Consider the following 21,294-nt stretch of genomic DNA (forward strand, 5'->3'; position numbering starts at 1 on the left):
AGAGGACTGCTCCCACCACCTAGCCATAAGGAGGACTAAAGTGAGCCAAAGACTTGAACACTTGATTTACAAATGGAAAAACTTAAATAGGAAGCTACTGGGAAAAATTATGCAGTCAGCAAACCTAAACATTAATGTCATGATCGTAAAAGGAAACAAGGACACCATGAAACACAATTAAGCAGCAAAGCCCACAAACATTATGTGAAAATCCATAGGTATTTTCTGAGATCCTAAATTGACCTACATTGTCTTGTTAGTACTGCTTGACTCCTGCCTGCTCTTGTTACACAAGGAATGGCTAGAATGAGAGAGGTATACCTTGAAAATTGGTACAAGGGTTTATTCATTTTTGTTGGTTCTGCATGCAGAGACTACACTAAGTACTGTCTACCACTGGATAATATTCAGTATAGACACCTTTCTGTTGTTCCTTGACTGTACTTGCTTCTGGGTAGAAGACCAAGTTATCATACCTGTTATCAACATTACTTGTTTTAAAAAAATACCATTCAAAAGCAATGTATTACAGACTTCAGTGCAGTTGAATTACTTAATGCTGAATGTGTGAGAAATCAAATAGCATTATTTGCAATCAGTCAGCTGCTGCACTGCATAAGATGTGAGGTATTTTGAGCTTATATATGTGTTTCTAATATTTATGTGTATTTGGGAAGCCTGTCCACTTTCATGTCCTCTATCAGACCAGCAATAAAGTAACTCTAACTCTTTAGGTCCAGAAGAAGTTTTGAAAGAAGGTTTGTTTGTTTTATCTTTGGGAACTGTATATGCTGACCCTTAAGTGTAACCGTTCTGGGTAGGGTAGGATAGAGGAAGTTAGCATACATAGAAAATAACAGAGCAAACCTATGTATGTCTGTTCAAAGATAAATTCCAGAAGGTTCAAGGGGACTGATGGCCAGGGACTGTAGTCTAAATCTATATAATGTAAAAACAATGTAACAACATAAACGCAGGTACAGCAGCAACAACAATAAAGCAGGGCTGAACCATAAAAAGTAATTAAAATAATATGCTGAATGCCTTAGCAAAAAAGGTATTTGCCTGATACTGAAAGAATATTGGAGTGCTATTGCAAGCTTCTTTAGGGACAACATTCCAAATGCAGAGGTGCCACAACCAAGAAGGTCTTCTCTCCTGTTGCCACCCACCAATCTCTCTGTGGCTCTCTGCTTCAAAACAGTAAATAACATTCAACCATTGAGAACTGCTGAATCAGAGATATGGAACACTGGATAACTGTAAGCAGCAAATGTTTTAACTTTTCCACAAAAGCATTTGAGCAAGGATAGCAACAACCTAAGACTATACCCCTATAAGTGGACATCCCAGTACCAGTTTTGGGGGCATAGAAAAAGGAAGAAAGTTGATCTGGGAGCTTGTTATGTCATCATTCTCTGCTAAGGATGGGAAATTTGCAAAGCACATAGTGATGATTTATTACTTAATGGTGATTTATTTTGTCAGCCATATGAATCCTTGCCTCCAAAGCTGGATTCATTGAAGTATGGCTACAATAAAAAGTGTAGATGTGCAAGCGAATCTAAAATTCAGATGTGCAAATGCTGATCTAACTTGTAATGAATGTTGTGGATATGTCTGAAAACAACTATTTCAGCAAACAGACAGATGGTACAGCAATTTTAAGACTTCTGAGATTAATAATGACAAAGTAGGTGAGGTAGGTCATGAATTTACAGTTTTGAGAGCAATAAACAGTGCCAAGGGATTGCTTACATCATATAACCATTATATTTCAGAATATGGATAACAAATGCCATTGTAGGTATTTTTTTTCTTTGATTTGAGTTATATGTACATCTTTTTTAATGCAATGAAGTCTGTAATGTTTCTTTTGAAACAACATTGGTAAAAGTGTAGGGCTTACATCTCACGTTCTAAGGTGGTTATAGTCAAGTAATACATATATAGGGCAATAACTGATGGGACTGTTGTGCAGATGGCCCTTCCAGCAAATTCCGTTCTGCAAGCAGGACCAACTGCTTGGGCAACAGAGATTTAACACTTCCTATAGGAAGCCCTATACACATAGAAATGCTACTTTCTTGGTCCAGACAGGACAGTGGAGAACTTTTACTCAAGCTCTACTGAACTGTTCGATTTCAGAAATGCACATATCTGCTAATTTCTGTTTGCTCCTTGAAGCACTGATCCTCTGTTCTGCATGTGATGGGTCTCACATGTGGAACAGAATTGGTAGGACATACTCCATGAGATACTGCCCATATTAACAGAGAAGGTCAGATTAAAAAGACCAGCAACTAATGGAAACATACTCAAACCATCAAAAAGAACAAACTAATTATTTGTATCTATTTTTTTAAGTTCACCAAAAAGAGCATTCTGTGCCCAGTCCAACTGCATTGGATCTGGCGGCAATCACTGATCATGCAACTACAGTTTGCTGCAGGTTTGCAATAAACAAATATTTCAAATTCATAAAGAACTGTGTGAGCTTGTAAAGTAAGTTGGATAAAAAGCATAGCTACAGTCCAAGTGACATATTGCTGGGTACAGAAGGGGAAAGCTCCCTGCACACTTGCAGAATTCCACTTCCAACAGCTATCAAGAGCATCTGCCCACCAGCCCCATCATGTATAACCAGGGCTCTGAATGGTGGGGAAAGAGACCATCCTTTGAATGGTATTTGCATAACCTATAGCTATTAATACTGATGTACGCATTAAGAGATGCATATATTTATATATTGTAGTTATTTAAACATTCCATCATGTTTAATGTTGGAATGTTAATTCCTGAATGTTAATTATTCCTTGCTTCTCTTCCATTTTGTAAGAGAAACCTAATTATGTCCATAATTAGACAGCAGTAGATTTCTGAAAATACTTTGTCAGCCATATGGAAACAAAAATACAGGGCCAAAAATACTTGATTTTCAGATTAGATTTTGCCTAATCCACCAAACAAAAATTACAATTTTCCCTTCTTCTCCTTCTTCTTTTTGGTTTATTCTTAGAATAAAGTCTCCACAAAACTGCCATTGGGAAATAATGAAATTTAGATTTCCCCCATAAAATATCACATATAAAGTTCAAGTGCAATTCAAAATCCAAGTATTATTTATACTACATACTCCTTTCTATCATAACTCTTTTTTGCAGGTAGTTTCTTTGAACATGTTGAGCAGGTTTGCTTCTTTGCTTAGAAGAAAAAAATTTCCCCCTCTAAAAAAGGTCTAGAAATACATTTTCTAAAACAAAAGCTTTTCAGTGATAAAACTGAAGAGAAACTAGTGCAGACATAAATTTGGATCTTCAACTGGATGCACTCTGGAATCCAAAATTATTCTTCTTTGAAGTAAAAAAAATCCTGTTCAAAATATTGGAGATTATAAAACATTATAGTTATTCTTCAATATACAATTTAAGATAAAGACTGCCAAAGAGTCTTTAAATCAGCAAGAATGTTTCTACTGCCAAAGACAATATGATATTTGAGAGGAATGCAAAGGAACAAATTTTTTTTAAAGCACTAGGAAGTTATTTGTATGGTCGTAGAAATCTGGAAACTTTTGAACGCAATAACTTTATAAATGATCTTGGAAACATCTCCTTTGATTCTTGTGCTGTGTACTTGAAATAGTTTTGTGGATGTGCCAATACATCAAAAAGGGCTTTAATCAGTTTCTTGTCCTGTGGAAGACAATAAATATGTGTTTATACAGAGAGCAAGCTTATTTATTTTTTAATTCCATTTAGCTGCCCTGCCAGCCATCTGCAACATCCCATTAGGAATGAGCTTCTGGTTCCAACATTCTGATTTTTAGGGGCACTATAATCATTCTTGAAGATTCAAAGTCATTAGATCTAAACAGTAGGTGAAAAATAGCAATTTGGGTATTGCTGAGTTAATGAAAAACTTACTAACTTTTAGAATTTCTTGATGATTTTCTGATGCATATAAACGTCCATCTCGAACAATATCTTCTATTAACTGTTGATAATCCTCTGAAAAATGAACAAGATCAGCAAGGAGGATACATTTCACTACCACATCACCAGATGCCTCTTTTAATTCAGGATCAAAGACAGTATTGTGGCCTGTTGTGATTACATTTGTATTTTGAACTCAATACTGCTTGCTTCAAACTGATGCCCTCTATATTTTTCTTTTTACCTCAACGTAAACCCATTGGACAAATCAGGTTCAAACTCTGCCTACAAACTAGTTTAATGTTAAACTTATTTAGCTTTAGCTTCAATCCAAGTACATTACATTATGGTTCTCCCTGAAATGCAAAGAAAAGGGGGAATAAGAGAACTTTGGGTTATTAGGACTATGCTTAAGGGATAAGGAAGAAAAACAACATTCCACATGAAGTGTTCTTGAAAAGGCATTTTTGTGCATAATACTTAAATAATTGTTTGGTGCTATAGGAATAGGTCTCAAGTTCATCTTCTTCTCCCTTGTCCTCTAGGACAGCCACAAGAAGAAATGGGAAGTTTGCACCTCTGATTTTAAACTAACTAGAGTTTCTCATTCCCTTTAAATTCAGGGATATCTAGTTTCTATAAAAGCAGAAGTGGATGTTTACAATCTCCACACAGTTGTGCCAAAGGTGGGAATGAGGGAGCAGCATGTGCGCTCAAGACTAATTTCTACAGGACTATGATGTTGTTTAGCTTTATGTGCAAAAGGGGCCAGGGAAAGTTAACAAGTGCACACTTCTTTGTAATCTGAAATAATATATATTACTGTATATATTCACTATTAAAATGTAGGACTTCAATATTAAAAATATTAATCCCCATCGGTTCAATCAGTCAAATGTTTGGCCATTAACATTTTACAACCTGACAAATGTTACACTTTTATTTTTTTAACCTCTTTCCTTCAGAAATCTTATACATGCATGCATATCAGAGAGATAGAAATAGCACAAACATTACCATCGTATGTTACATAGGGTACTTGGAATCCTTTGCCACTGTTTCCTTCATTTGATTTGAACTGAATCCACAGCTTCCGTGATCTAGAGGTAAATGCTATAGGTCTCTCATAAGTCTGGCAAGTTTCATAAGTGGTAATGGATGTGGGGGAAGCTATAAAATCAAAATGAATGAAATAATAGACTTTTGAAAATTTTTCTTATTTTCAAGTAACACCAGATAGCAGGTATGCCAAGCCTCAGTATTTTTAGTAGATGAAGTTATGAAGCTGGCTTGTGCTCATCACTCAACTCAGAAGTATGCACTCTGACAGCAGGTGCTCACAGTTCTCCTCCCTGCCCTACCACATGGAAACTGATGAAGATGGGAGATCTACAGTTAGGCCAACCTCATGGGCCTACTTGAGAGCAAACCACTGAGACAAATGATCCCCAGTGATACCCAGAGGAGCCAGCAGCAGCAGCAGCAGATGTTCAGACATTATCCTGAACCAGGACGATGCAACTTCTGTTCAGGAACTGGCATCTCTACCTGCTTGTTTGGGTTCCATTTGAAATTGTTTGGGGCTGGAAAGTGAATCGGACAACAGTAATGCTGGGCTTAATGAATGATGTGATGCCAAAGGTGAGCAATGTAATGGTCACCAATAGTTAACGTTGTGAATTTACAATAGCAAATGACAGAATAAGCCTTCTGTGCAGATAGAGCTACCAAGTGGCCACTATGTATATTGGTGGTCTTCTGTTGTGGCAATGAAATGAGTTCAGTCCATTTCTGGGTTGTATTACTCAGGATTAACACTTTCTCTTTTCATGGCTTTCATTGTAAACTAGAGCAGCTTACCACTTTTTCTCATTACTAAAACATCACCACATTCATCTTCAATGGGAAGGAATATTTCTGGGACCACTATAAGAATGCGCCTCTTTGGGGGTGGGCTTATATTCCAAATGCATTCAACATTGGCTGGGTAATCTCCAGGATAGTTGGGAGACTCAATGTAACCTGTGTAGTCTCCAAGTTCCCCACCACATTGTTGATCTATGAAAATAAATGAAAAGAGAATGAGCTGTGGAATCTTCCTCATTTTTGCATTCTTTATCTGTAAAAAGCCAATTTTAATGACTTAACTCACTGAGAATGAAAATCACTGTGTACAATTCAAGAGCGCTTCAGCAATTACTGTGAATGGCAGGGTCCGTGATTGTCTCCCTTTTGTGATCTAACTACAATATGCTTGTGCTATCTTCTATAAAATTTTCTGTATCGACCTACCTATCTAGATACAGATGACAGGGTTTAATCAGGCAGTGCCTGCTTCATAGTCACCCACATGCCTCCCTCCCTGGTACATCGCTGGTGGTGCTTCTAACGGGCTCTCTTTTCAAACTGGCTTCATTTGCTCTGTTACAAAAGCTCATAGTAAAATGTGGATGGCTATGGATAAATTTACTGTTCCGTGGCTAAGTAAGGCATATTTGATCAGGGTCCTGGCATGAAAATATAATCTTTGAGAAGCTTCTTAGTGAGCATTCTGAGAGCCTTAAAAGTTCCCCTTTGCATGGACAATGAGTATGGAATGAAATTATCATTAATATAAATACACAGGGAGGCTGAAGACTGAGTAGACATGGAAAAGACACTGGGTGGGGTTGGCATGCACATTCTCTTACTTTGGCAGGACTCCCTATCACATGTACACAGCAAGTGCATATATTCTGCTCATGTTCAAGTGAACATGAATAGAGTGTCCTTTCAGATCTTCCTGACTCTTAGATGCATTGATATGCATTGTTCAAGCATCATGTTATCTGGCCAGGGCGGCTTATTTTATAATGTGAGTTTTAATTAAGATTATTTTATATGGATTTTAACTTGTTTTATCTATGTTGTAAGCCGCCCCGAGGCTTCGGCGAATGGGGCGGCATAAAAATGTTTTAATAAATAATAAATAAAATAAATAAATGTTGAACTTCATTTGTGTGGCCAGTCATAGGTACTTCCAGTTTACCACTGCTAATCACAGGAAATTATGAATATAACTTACTTTTACAATGGGTAACATTAGTAGAGCCATCAAAATCTGTGCTAGTATTCCCAGGACAGGTGATGCAGTAGTTCTGACCAAATTCAGGCTGGTAGGTTCCCACGGGACATCTGATACATCTGTGGGTTGTAGAGTTGTAGTAATGGCCAGGAGAACAATGAACTGTATAGTAGAAAGGCATTTTTCAATATATTACAAATGAATACACAAGATATGGAGGAAAAAGGAGATGTGTGGGGCTGGGATCTATTTGGGATGTATACAAGAAATAAATACACAGCTGCTTCCCAAACCAGCTTCATTTTTAGTGCCCTCAGCCCCTGGAACATGTAGTACAACTTACATGAGGGCTAAAGTATCTTTTTGGGGGTCCACTAGAATGTATTTATTTATTTCACCTCTACACTGTCCAATAGCCAAAGCTCTCTGAGAAGTTCACAACTAATCAAATACAAAAGATAGCTTGTATTAGAACACTATCCCTCCATTACACCCATACATACAATATCATGAATCATGAAAAAAAAGGTTCCAATTTAACTCTGGAATCACATTTTTCTACATATCTACCATTTCCCCAAACCCCATTCTTATTTTTAATAACATCCAGCCTGAAGAAGAGTCTGACACAGCTTGCTGACTAATCTAACATATGAGTTGGTCCTTATCCTGTTGAAATGTTAACTTTTTTATCATAATACACAACACATCTGCAAACATTTTATAAATAAAGCAAAACATTTTAAAACTTTATTTTTACAGCCTTCTGCATTACAAAACCATGAATTGTCTGTTATACAGATGAACACTGTATAAAAAACATTAAACTGTATAAAAAACGTTTAAAAACATAGGTAGGTTAGCTACTGTTTTTTGTAAAGATTGCATCAACACTAATAGTGCATCTGGCAGCTTTTTTCATTGTGCTGAAGATATACTGCAAGCATTTTCCATCTAGTTTTTGTTCATCTACTTCATTGGTTAGAATTTCCCTGAAACAGTCTATTGGCTTGCCTAGTTTGAAAAAACTAAGAATGTATTGGTGTCCTTCAGCTTATTTTAGTTTCTTTTGTTTGTTCTACTTATGTTTCCAGCTTTTTTATAGCAAAAAACAACATCAGGGTGTGCATATGTGTGTATGTGGGCACCAGTCATTTACTCATATATTTTGGGTTGGTAACTCCGGTCAGCAGCCCTGGCTCCAACTACTTCTTGGATCCAGTATGATCATTTGTCCTTCCCTCCTGATAATGCATAAGAAACTCTGGGACTGCTAATTCTTGAGACAATTCATCACCTGAAGAAACACAAAGCTCTCTTTCTCTCAAATGACAAACCATACTTTAAACTATGCAAGCACATTCTTTTTTTTTTTTTCCTAGAGAAGGACCTGTGCCAGCCATTCACCATTCAACATCTTGCTTATACTGCTCTAACACAGCTTCCATTTGGCTGCAGTGAAACTCACAGGATCTGGTCAATAGCTACAATGATTTTGTTCCTGGATGTTAATGTAGTTGTAGTTAGCGCCTAGCCCCCAATTGTACTTCTATTTGCTTCCTCTGTTTGGGCCTTAGTCCCAATGTTGGCACATTATGTGTTTTCCTGCTCTTACTCCACACCATTGGCTGGTAGTGATGTGAGGAAGAGAGAGCTTGAAGAATTGAATTACATCAGCAGGACTTGGAAAAAGTTGTACCTCGCACTATTGCATATAAGCACTTGACATGGAAGTGCCATTTTCATTAGAAGCCCTGAATTTCTCATAATGCTCACACACTAAGATTTCAGTGGTTTCACTGTTTTTGATCCATTTTATTTGGAAGCTGCTTTAATAGAGTAAGAATGTACTCTGTTAAAGAGACCTGCTGGATCAGACCAAGAGTCCATCTACCCCAGCATTCTGTCTACACAGTGGCCAACCACCTGCCCACAGGATCCTACCAGTAAGAGCCAAGTTCTCTAGCAACTGGTGTACATAGGTAAACTGCCTCTGCTTCTGGAAATCACCATACAGCCATCAGGAGCAGCAACCATTATTAGCTTTATTTTCCATGAATTTGTTTAAATTGATTGCTATCACTACATCTTCCAGAGGGGAATTCCATATTTAACTATGTGCTGCGTGAATATGTACTTCCTTTTATTTATTTTGAATCTTCTACCAATCAGTTTCATGGATGACCCTGGGATATAGTATTATAAGAGAGACAGAAAAATGTCCCCCTGTTCACTTTCTCTTGTACATATTTATTTATTTAGCATACTTATATGCCGCCCCATTCGCCTAAGCCTCGGGGTGGCTTACAAATATACATATACAATCTTGTACACCTCTGTTATGTTTCATTGCTTCCTTCCTATTTATTTACATTTCTAGCTAAACAACTTCAGCTGTTGTAACCTTTCCTTACAGAGGAGATGCTCCAGCCTCTTGATCATTTTAATTGCCCCTTTCTGTACTTTTTCCAACTATCCAGTATCTTATTTTAGATACAGTAACCAAAACAGTACACAGCAGTCTAAATGTGGTTACACCACAGATGTGTATAAGGGCAATATGAACTTGCTCTTTGTGAGTTGCTGTTAGCTCAGATCCCATCAGTTTATAGTTGAAGTAAGGATGTTTTGCCCCAATATTTATTACTGTACACTTGTTTACACTAAACCACATTTGCTATTTTGACTTCCATTCTCCTATTTGACTCCCATTTTCCCATTCTCTTTTTGAAGTTCCTCACATGCCCTATTGGTTTTAATCATGCTGAATAATTTGGTGTCAGCAGCGAACTCCTTCACTGCTCATTCCAAAATCCAGATCACTTATGTTAGAAATAAGTTAATAAGTTAGAAAGCACTCGTTCTAATACAAATCCATAGGGGACCCCACTGTTTCTATCACTCTGTCAGAAGAAATTAGCATTTATTCCCACTCTTTCCTTTCTCTTCTTTAGCCAGTTACTGTTCCATAAGAGGACCACCCTTCTTATTCCATAATGGCTGAGTTGGCTCAGGAGTCTTTCGTGAGGGATGTTATCAAAAGCCTTTTGGAAAGCCAAGTAAACATTGTCTACAGGATCACACCTTCTATGTGTTTTATCTTTAATAACACTTTCATCCAATTTACCTGAAACAAATGTTGAGATAACTAGCCTGTAATTTCCTGGATTTCCTGGTTCCCTGTTCAAGAAATCATGATTATATTGGCCATTCCACAGAGGCTAATCTTAGGGACTTGTTTCATATTCTTGTAAGAAGGTCAGCAATGTCATACTTGATTGTTTTAAGAATTATAGGATGAATATCATCTATGTCCAGTGGTTTATTAACTTTTAACTTGTTAATAAGGTTAAGAACGTCATCTTTGGTTACCATATCTCCTTTAGTTCCTCAAACTCTGTTTCTGGAAACATCAGTTCAGGTACAAGTCTTGTATCTTCTGCAGGGAAGATAGATGAAAATAATTCATTCTGCTTCTCTGCAAACTCCTTATCTCAATTTAGTACTCCTTTAACTGCATTTTCATCAAATTCTCAAACTGCTTCTCTAGCTGGTTTCTTGTTTCTTATATATTTAAAACAATCTTGAGTGTTCTCATTAATTGTTGTTAGTGATAAATTGCTTAATCTGGTTTTCTATTTCTCTTATTGTTTGCTTGCATCTCCCTTGCCCAAGCTTGTGATCTCCTTTGTTTCCCTCATTTGGGTGAGATTTCCATTTTCTGAAGTCTTCTTTTCCATCGTAATTTCCTTGACCCTGCACATTAACTATGTCAGTCACCTTTTGGGTTTTGTACTTCCTTTCCTAACTTGTGGTATATATACTATCTGAGCTTCTATTATTGTGGTTTTGAGCAACTTCCAAACATTTTGAAGTATTGAATGGTTTTGAGTCTCCCTTTCAACTTCTGTTTTTATCAGTTCCCTCATTTTAGTGACATTTCCTCTTACAAAGTCAAATATTTCTGTGTTGAACCTCTTTGGCAATCCTCCACTTAAATATATAGTAAATCTGATAACACTGTGGTTACAGTTTTCAATTGATTCAACAGTATCTTGTACTAGGTGCTTGGCAACCCCATGTAGGATTAAATCCAAACTGGCTACTCTTTGGTCATTTCCATGATCACATGCTCAATTTAGGGCACTGAGAAATTGAATCTCTTTGTCAGAAGTGGAACATGCACCTATCTAATCAGTGTTGAGGTAACTGATGTCATCCACTATTGCACCTCCTCCTCTTTTTGAGCCCTCTGTGATTTCATTTTCCCTCTCAAGATCACCCTGCCCAGTTTCTGCTCTAGGGGACAACAGCATATTTCTATTACTACGTATGTTTTGCAGCCAGGTATTGTCACCTACAGTGCTTCTGAAGAGGCACTGTACATCAAAGAAGCCAACAGATTCCACCTTTTAGGGTTTCAGATCTGCTGGAATCTTTTGACTTCTGTGATGTACAGAGCAATGCCTCCTACACTACAGCCTTCCCTGTGCTTCTGATGGAGTTTATATTCAGAGGGACTGCTTCCCACTGGTTTTCTCCATTTTACCAGGTTTCTGTAGAGCACACTATATCTAGATTCTTTTTTAAAACCTCACACTCCAACTCCCCATTCTGGTCCAGAGCTCCTTGCATTTGGATAGAAACATCTATACAGGGTATTCCTGTCCAGACCTTTCTGGTATATGCAACTTCTGCTTTGATACTTAGGAACCCACTCCCCTTCTCCATCAGAGCAGACATGGCAAGAACTACACTGGCTGCCATCAGAAAAACATCTTCAGATAGCTGGGGAAAAGAAGGGATTTCAAGGGATGGGTGGAGATTGGAAAAGCAAGGATATGAACTATCCTGAAGCTGCCCCAGCTTCTCTTCCTACCCCTGAGATGCTATTACTAGACAGCCAACATAGCCATCTAGCAAAAATGCAGGTTGAGAAAGCAAACACATGTTTGTCATTGCTTCTTTTCTGCATTGAATGTGCATGAGCCTTCCAGTTCAGAGGCTCTTGTTCGTTTCAGTAATATTGCACCATTAATGTATTAGGTATTTAAAATATTTTATTGTAAGCCACACACAAACCATTTATTTGAAGTGTTGGTTATAAAGCAAATTGTCTAACTTTACTTTAAAACTAAGGGGATGCAGGTGGCACAGTGGTTTAAACTGCTGTGCTGCTGGGTTTGTTGATCGAAAGGTCACCAGTTTGAATATACACAACAGGGTGAGTTCCCGTTGCTCCGTCCCAGCTCCTGTCAACCTTGCAGTTCGAAAGCATGCAAATGCAAGTAGATAAAAAGGTACCACTTCGGGGGGCAGGTAACAGCGTTCCGTGCACCTTGGTGTTAAGTCATGCCGGCCACATGACCACAGATACTGTCTGCAGACAAACGCTGGCTCCCTCGGCTAGGAAACGGAGATGAGCACCGCCCCCCAGAGTCAGACATGACTGGACTTAACGTCAAGGGGACGTTACCTTTACCTTTACTTTAAAACTTACCCTTTGTTTCACAATCCTGAAATGACACTGCACCTTCATATTTTGTTACCAATCCTCCACCACATGGAAAACAAAGGGTTCTTCCCATTTCAGACTGATATGTGCCAACTGGGCATAGTCTACAAGGTTTAAAGCCATCAGAAGAAAAATATCCCAGTGAGCACTGCCCTAGAAATGGAAAAGGTTTGATTGTGTTATTAAGTCTGTCTCTCTATGGAAATGCAAAACAAATTATACTTTAAATATTGATGAGTATAATGTTCGCCAGTTACCTCACTGGTATGGAATGGCAACAGCCTTTAAAGATCAAGGAAACAATCAATATGCTTGCACAGGGACATGTTTTCAAGTGCAATGAATTGCAAGAGTGAGAAATCAGCAAAAGATGTTCTCTGAGGTAGCAGTCTCAGTCTACTCAAATCACATCTGTTGAATAAGTAGTCTCTTTGGCCATCAGCACTATACATACACCGGGACAGTCAGTACTAAAACAGGACAGTATTTAAAAAAAAAAGTCAAGCACCTCAGTCAAGGACTTTTCAGCCTGACTCTTTGCATATTTAAGCCCAGAACCCACAGCTGACAGAATGCAGTGCCCTCATACAAGTACACTCAGTTTACACAGAGCAACAATAAGGGTCAACCCCCAAACTTGTACTCTGTGACTGACAATTTTGCATCTGAAAACATGTTCCAGGATCTTCTAACAAGTCAACAGGGTACACTGATCTACAGCACTGACCTGAGATCTTGATCTTCAAGTTTCCTCCTCTCCCTCCTTTTAACCTGTATACTTTACTTCTGAGTGCAGCTTTTAGAATCAAATTATACTTGCCTCCACATTCAGATACATTGCGTGCACCTGCTACTCCCTGTCCATCATTGCTTGGGCATGGTTCACAAGACAGCTGACCTTCTGTATCTTGGTATGTTCCTGGTGAGCAAGGAATGCACTGATTATGTTCTCCACTGTAATAGGTGCCGGTCCTGCAGGTAACTGGGAAAATAAAAATGGAATCTATATTAAGGAGATTATATTATTATACTTCAAAGTGTTACTAGTGAGTTAAAGATACTTCCCACTTCCTCTTTTCTTCTAATGATGCACAAAGTCTTGGAATCTTTGTCCCAACCCTTTAGATTATGTGAAGTACATGACATCACCTCTAATACTACATGCAAGCTCTACGTTTATTATTTAAAACATGATGGCACATTTAAATACTGCTTCCATGTGCTCCTTTCTTCAAAAACTGGAAAGCTTTTCCAGATACCACTGGTGCTAGTCTAGAGCACAGGCTAAATGCTAGGATTAATTCAGGATTAATTCTGTAGCCTGAATAAGTTCTGTGCACTGAGCATAATGTCCATATTTTTCTCGTTCTAAATAATGTATTTGCTCTTATTTGCAGAATGTATGCTGGTTGTATTGGCCACAGGCGCATAGTAAGGAACTGCTCAGGATGAACATTTGATATTAATACCACCCTAGATTTCAGCAAGCAGTGCTCACATGCTTCTCACACATATCTCCTTCAATAGCCATTAGTAGCCTTCACCACAGATGTTACAAATTTTATTTAAAAAAATGAAATCAGAGTTTTTGGAAAGCTGAATTCTATGCCTAAACATGCCATTCTATGCTGCTAGAAGATTATGGTATGCATATACTTCTGTGTATTGCCCTCCAAATGATCCCAGTGTTGCAATGTTGACCTGAACTACAATGAAGGTTTATGGAAGCACCTTTCTTCAGCTTGGGCATATGTTGTGAAGTATTTTATTTGGATCTTACCACATTTTCCATCCTGCTGCACTTGCCCTGTACTGCAGAGGTCATGGCCTTCTGGGACAACTTTAGCTGCCTTCTGAGCCACTTCATATTCAGTTCCGGAAAACTGAATGTAAAATTGCTGTTTGTTAATAGATTTTCTCAAGGTTTTAATTGTTGTTTGGAGCTTCTGCTCCATCCTCTTCCGCAAACAGTCAACGTTACAGGTGTCTAAGTGAGAAAATGAAAAGAAATTAGCTCAGAATCAGGAAAGTTTTCATAGCTGACCCAGTCTACTTGCACAGTCAAACTAGTGGAATAAATTAATGAAATAATTTAAGTTTCCTGAGAGGCTGTGGATCCTTCCAACCAGCCTAAATGAGGGTAGAGTATTCTGCTGTTTGTTTCTACATTAGCAACAACTGAATTGTCTGATCTAAGTCACTACAGATGTGTGCTGGAATTAATGATCATTTGTGTCTTGTGTTATTAAGATTGCCCTCAGGGGCTGTATTCCATATTCCAGTCTGAAATAAGGCAGGTGGTGCCAGGAAACAAGGGCTTTTCAGTTTTGACACAATGTTTGTGGAACTCTTTTCAAAGACAGGATAGCCTTGCATCAAAAACTAAACAGAAATTGCACAAAACTTCTGCATGTGTTTAGGCATTTGCTGTTCTATCCTTCTTTATTTAATTAACATTGGAATTTTTCTACCACTGTAAGTCACTGTTATTTTCTCTATTGAAATAAATGCCATAAACAGCAGCAGCAAATCTACTGATCAAGACAAATGCAACTGGACTGGTGAAAATGGGCTTCCCTGCTCTTCCTCCTCACAACAGTTCTCCTGAAAATGCCACACATGGTACAGAGAGAATTCCCCCAAAATCTGGCCAGAAGCCATCTGGTTAGGTATGCCCCAGTACATCTTGAATCCCACCAGTACATATAGGCTGTATGCTGCTTTGACAGCCTGGACTGAAGAATGGCCAAAAGCGGTTGCAGCAAACAACAGGTGGATTTGCATGACACCTTAACTTACTAAGAATTTTACCTGTGTATTGTGGGTAAAATCCCCTTGTGCACAGCGGGCAATAGGCAGCTTCCTTGCTTTGTGCTCTCTTGCCAGTGCTAGAAGAATGAGCAGGAGCACTGTGTGAGGAACTTGGGATGAGGGGAAAGAAGGCAGGAGACATCTCATTATGGGTTTTGAAACCCAGTGTGAGGCAACCAGCCAGTCAACTGTGGCACAGCTGCTCCCCTCACTTGAGCAGCAGGAAGGCCACCTGTGCCCCATCCCCCCTAGCTGGCTGTGGTGTGCCACAGCCAACCAACAGGGAAGAGGCAAGGGGTATATTTAGCTGGGGCCCTCTAGGAGAAGGAAATCCAACCAAATGTACCACCCTGGCTTGCACTCGCCAACACCCCTGGCTACAGCACTCACAGGCACCATGCTATTTACCTCCTTGGAAAGGATGGTTTCTATCTCTTTCCCTACAGGAGAAAAGGGGGGATGTGGCTAGAGAGGGCAGCTGCTCTTCTTGCCTTCCTGACAAGGAAGCCAAGCCAAGCTACCCATTTCTGCCTGCTGCAGCTACAGCAGTGAAAGTAAGATCCAGCCACCTGGCCTTGTTTCCTTGTGAGGAAGCAATGAGTGGTTGGTTCTTCCACAGCATGATGCTTCCCCAGGTCTTAAACAGGGTCTGGGCACGTGGCTTGCGACAGAACAAAGTGGCTTCTACAGGTTGTCATGAGAATCTTCCCATTGTCTTTTAGAACAGGGGCTCTTTTTATTTTGGGTTTGGGCATTGCTTTAGCTGGATTCAGATAACACATAAAGCCACAGAAGGTTATTTAAACCCTATGACAAGCCATGGGTGATAAGCTACCCTATGGTGGTTTATAAATCATCCTACAGGAACAGTGCAGGTTTGATACATTAACCTGCTGTGGCATTACTGACACTAGCAACAGTAATTTATGAATATAACAGTACTCATAAAGGGCTACCAGAGCTCTAAGTCTGGACAGTGAAAAAATATTCTAACATTCCCAACAGATTGTCACAGTCTAGTGTGCACTAAAAAGTCAAATCCAGGAGGAAGCCATAAAAACTGGAGCACTCAGTGCGTAAATCTGTCATCTGTGGGTTTAGTCCAGAACTTGCTGATATCCCACAATGGACCACTTGACTTCCCCCCAAGTAAATGAACAGGTACTCTTCATTCTGCATAAATGAAGAAAGCTACATTTGGGTGACAATGCTGCAGTGGGAGGCAAAGCCTGCTCTTCATCATTGCAACAGGATGCATTGTCCACAATGACAAGACTTCCTGCAGAAGAGGCAAGAAGTTTGTAAAATACAAAAGGTCTCAAGCATCACAATGATGAGCACAATATGCTAATAAATAAATAACAATGTGGTAAGTGATACATTTGAGTGTGAATCAAGTCACCGAAGTAGTTATTTTGCTTGCTAAAACCAACAGCAATAGATGACTTCCACAAACCTGAGACTTCCTCAGACTTCATCTCCATCTCAAATTCAGCTGTGATATGAGATACTTCCTTTGATGGTGATTTCCGGCCCCGACGTTTTTTCTTTGAGGAGTCACACTTGAGGGTCACAAAGGTTACGTGGCAGTTGTCTGTACAAGGGAATTGACCTCCTTGGCATAATATAAGCAACATGGGAAAGAAACCAAGCCGCAATGTAGCATTATTGCAGTTGTGTTACTGTGTTATTATCAGCGTGAAAGATAGTTTATTAAAATGATCTGCATGCACCATCTCTCCCAACTTCTCTTTACTGGGTTAAGGACTGGGTCCCGCATATGTTCCCCTTCTCCTCCTGAAAGCCCTTCTGTCTGTTCTACTCAGCCATGTTTCAACAACCTATGGCTTAATAACAATCCACACTCACTCCATACTCAACTCTTGAGTATGGGTTATCATGTTTTCTGAACGCAGTAACTATCTATGATCCTGAACAGTTTTTACAAGAACAGCTGGCTCTCATTGCTAGCCTGCTCCTTGAATGCCAAGCCCTGCTTCAGGATTGTGCCCAGTACAGTGGTACCTCGGCTCACGAATGCCTCAGTTCACAACCAAATTGGGTTGCGAACAAAAATTTCATAAAAATTTTGACTCAGGTCACAAACTCTGCATTGGGTGGCGACCATGATCGTGGCCATCTCCTCACCCCGAGTGGAGAGATGGCCATGATCGCGGTCACGCCTGTGCAGGGCAGACAGGCACAAAAGGGGTTTTGCTTGGGTGTGGGGTGGGGAGATGGCTGCAATCGTACTGGTGGAGGGGGAGATGGCCAAGATCATGCCCGTCTTTCCTGCATGAGCGCAACCACAATCTTGGCCATCTCCCTCCCCAGCATGATTGCACCCATCCCCTCCCCAAGGGCACCCACGATCATGCCCATCTCCCCCCCAGCGTGCCCATGATTGCGCCCATGCAGGAATGATGGGTACAATCACAGTCGTGCTGGGGGGGAGGGAGATGGCCACACTCGTGCTTGGGTGGGGAGTGGAGATGGCCATGATCCATGTTGTTCTTTGTCACTTTGCTTCAAATTTTTCTGATTAAAAAAAATAGTTACAAAACGGGTTAACTTTATTTACATTGAACCTTATGGGGAAATTTGACTTGGCTCATGACCAATTTGGGTCACGACCTGAGTCCTGGAATGGATTAAGTTTGTGAGCCAAGGTACCACTGTGTTTAGGAGTCCCAAACAGTATAAACTGGCCAGATTATAAAAACAATAACAAGTTCTCAGAAACTTTAGACCAGGGGTCTCAAACTCGTGGCCCTCGGGCCAATTGTCAGGACGGGTGGGGCATGGGGGAGGGGCCCTGTGGCCTTCAAAGCACCGGTGGCACCCGGACCAGCCTCTGGGAGCAACGCGGGATGAGCGGCCCACCACCGCAGTGGTGGAATACTTGATGAGGCCCAGACTCACCCAGACTCTACTTCCAGAGGCCCCCAGGTAAATTGAGTTTGAGACCCCTGCTTTAGACAGTGGATTTTGGACCATCTTTTTCCTTACCAAAACATCAGTAAATATGTTTAATTAAACTGACATATATACATTTTATCACTCATTTTTCTCAAGATGTACAAGGTACTATGCCAAATCACAGCCTCAAACATTCAGATTGTCATGGTTACTTATGGATTGGTGCTTCTAACACATAGGTCCTCAAAATTTTTGGGCACATAGGCACATCTTACCTTTTTTTAGAAGTTCCCTACCACAGAGGAATGAGGGGACAGACACAACAAAGTATTATGATTACATATTTCTCTCCTGCCTTTTTTCTTGTGAGGAACCAAAGGCAGCTTACATAGTCCTCCACCTGTTGTCCTCCAAGCAACTCTGTAGGGTAGGTTTGGCGGGAAGTAAATGACTGGCCCAAAGTCACCCAATCAGCTTCATGGCCAAGAGGGGACTAGAACTCTGCTCTCCCAGGTCCCTAGTCCAAAACTCTAACCACCACACCACACTGGCTCTTTGAGGCACCTCTTATCTGTGTTCGTATGCATAATTATGCAGCCTTAGTGTGTAGTACTTTCTCTTTCTCTGGCTGTTCCCTCCACCACCCCTCTCTTTTCACTGTCCCCAAGCAAGTGAATGCAACAATTTCTCCATTTATTTGCACAGAGCAGGGAAAACCCCTCCTTTTCAAAAATTAATCCCAAGGTTCTTTGGTGGGGAGTGCACTTTGCCCTTCTCCCTCTGCCCCCAGCAAGTGAACTTTTAGCCCATTATGTGGAGACATTATTCAATATGGAAGCATTAACATGGAGTTAAAAGGAAAAGTGTTACAGTCCCAACATGAGGAAGGATTTTCATCTGGAAAGACCTTCCAATAAAATCATCTCCACATGCAAGTGTCTTAGTAAATCACAAACCAAATAACAAATAAACATAGTAATAATTGAATGTTAGGGAAAGAACCCTTTAAAAGTACATTTATTTCTTAGTCCAATGCAATGCTGGGTTACATTAAGCTGCAAATCTAGCTTTAAAACATACTGCTAGTGTTTTGCTTCTTAATAGAGAAACACCAGCCCCAAATTGAAAACACATCTGATACGTCACAATGCACCCACATCATACCTATGACAGCCTGCTGCTTTCCAGCATCTTTAATTTTTTCTTTGCTGCGAGGTCTTAGATGGCACTTAGCATCTTTGATTTTAAAACGTGCCTTCTGTTTGATGGGTGGTGCTAATACATCTACAGAAAAAAAGAAATTCAGAAGGTATAATCTATGCTGTATATTGAAGGTAAGCTAGGGACTTGTAGTAGAATGAATCAGAAAGAAGACAACTTTAATCCCCTGATAGCACTGTTTATTCCACAGGTACTATACTGTCAATTTGTATATAAACATGTCACTTTTCAATATTATGAATTATTCTTGGCTGATGTATGAAAGAATGTGGTCAGTGATAGAACACCAGGATGGCCCGTTGAGAAATGATCTCCCTTTGCAGTAGGAATAGAAGATACAATATGGAAAATTGCAAAGAGATCTAAAGAAAAATGCCTGTGTGAAACTGGATCTCTGCTGATTGAAAAAGACATTCTGAAGGAGTTCAACAATGACCCAAAGACCAGGAATTCAAGAAAGAAACTTCCAAAGCTTTGATCAAGATCATCCAGGCCACAAAGCTGGCCCAAGCTAAGAGAAAGATAACTGGAACTAAGAAAATATGTTTCAGGGAGATGAAATTTTTCCTCTTTGGATATGAAAGAAAAATGTAGGAAACAGGAAGTACAAGCTAGTTTACAGCCATATCCAAAACATCTCTTCTGTCTCAAGCAAATAAAGGGAATTTGTGGGTATTGTGGTAATAGACATTAACGTTCCTGTCTGGCCCTGCTAGAACAGAATATTCAGAATCAAAAGAACTGGTGGTAACAGTAAAACTACAAGGTATCATATTTTCTCAAGGAAGATTAAAGAAACCAATAATAATGGGATAGAGCCTGCAGCACTAGCCAAGACTCTTGTGTCAGCAGAGGTCAGCTTACATATCCCTCTGTTCCAGGACCAGCTTGACAGTCTACTGAGTGCTGCGGGTACTGTGCATATTTAAGTTGGCTGAACCCCTCTTCCAAGATTTACCACAGGCAGTACCAAGGAAAAGCAAGATTAACTCCAATTACAATTCCCATTCATCTCTCATTGTAGAGATGTAGTCCAGAAGCAGGTTGGTATGCTCTAGCGGGAATTAAGGATTTAACTGCACACTTCCAGTTTTCACTTTATGAGAGTGCAGGCAAACCATATACAGAAATATTTTTTTAAAAAATCCTACAGTACACTCAACTAATAATTTGATAATTTTTAAAGCTAAAAAATGTATGCTTGAATGCCTATAGGTAGAGTTACAATATAATGTGACAGAAGTAGGAGAGGTTGCTTGTTGTGGCCTTGCTCTTGCTCAGCTTGTGACTTTCACCTTTTTTACAATGCCTATATAGGGCTGAGCACATTGTGGATAGGTTTGCATGACCCAAGAAGCTATGGTGAAATTGAGTCTATTGTGTCATCCAGACCCAGTTCCTGCATAGCATGATTAGTTTTCTGAAACCACAGGCATATATACTCTATTGATCTAGAATCAGTAGGCTGTTCTATGGTTTTCACACTGTGTCTTGTGCTGTTCAGACCTGGGATTGCTGTTTTACCACTGTTGCTTTGGAAGCACCATAGAGTTCCCTGGTAAGAACAGCCACAAAAGTGGCCATTCCTAGCCTTGTCTACTGCCCTCAGCAGTGTTTGCTTACTTTATTCCCATTGGCCAAGTAATGTGTCCATCCTTTGTTACTTTTGGAAGCTGGGAGACACCACAAGAATACTTGGAGGGAGAAATGTAGTGAAATGGTTTATTTTCATTTAATAAAAATATCTGTGGGGGTTGGAACAGCTGGGAAGCATCACAGACAGGCAGATACACCTAGGAGAAGGAAAGGGGGAACCTGCCTTGGGATTG

At 39.8% G+C, this 21,294-nt stretch overlaps 1 protein-coding gene across 1 annotated transcript in view; it reads right to left on the reverse strand.

The window, feature by feature from the left end:
• Positions 1 to 3,542: 3,542 nt before the first annotated feature.
• The window catches only part of SCUBE1 (signal peptide, CUB domain and EGF like domain containing 1), a 275,622-nt gene continuing 257,870 nt past the window's right edge, over positions 3,543 to 21,294 (reverse strand). Inside the window, exons 14-23 of the mRNA XM_044450905.1 lie at positions 19,409 to 19,519; positions 16,782 to 16,937; positions 14,295 to 14,501; positions 13,335 to 13,496; positions 12,500 to 12,667; positions 7,000 to 7,161; positions 5,796 to 5,993; positions 4,953 to 5,105; positions 3,931 to 4,010; positions 3,543 to 3,695 (exon numbers count right to left, since the gene is read on the reverse strand). Coding sequence (XP_044306840.1) covers positions 3,543 to 3,695; positions 3,931 to 4,010; positions 4,953 to 5,105; positions 5,796 to 5,993; positions 7,000 to 7,161; positions 12,500 to 12,667; positions 13,335 to 13,496; positions 14,295 to 14,501; positions 16,782 to 16,937; positions 19,409 to 19,519 — 1,550 coding nt within the window. The remainder of the gene's footprint in view (positions 3,696 to 3,930; positions 4,011 to 4,952; positions 5,106 to 5,795; positions 5,994 to 6,999; positions 7,162 to 12,499; positions 12,668 to 13,334; positions 13,497 to 14,294; positions 14,502 to 16,781; positions 16,938 to 19,408; positions 19,520 to 21,294) is intronic.

Source organism: Varanus komodoensis, unplaced genomic scaffold (genome assembly GCF_004798865.1).
Source record: "Varanus komodoensis strain SLA01 unplaced genomic scaffold, ASM479886v1 scaffold69, whole genome shotgun sequence".
NCBI classification, from domain to species: Eukaryota; Metazoa; Chordata; class Lepidosauria; order Squamata; family Varanidae; genus Varanus; species Varanus komodoensis.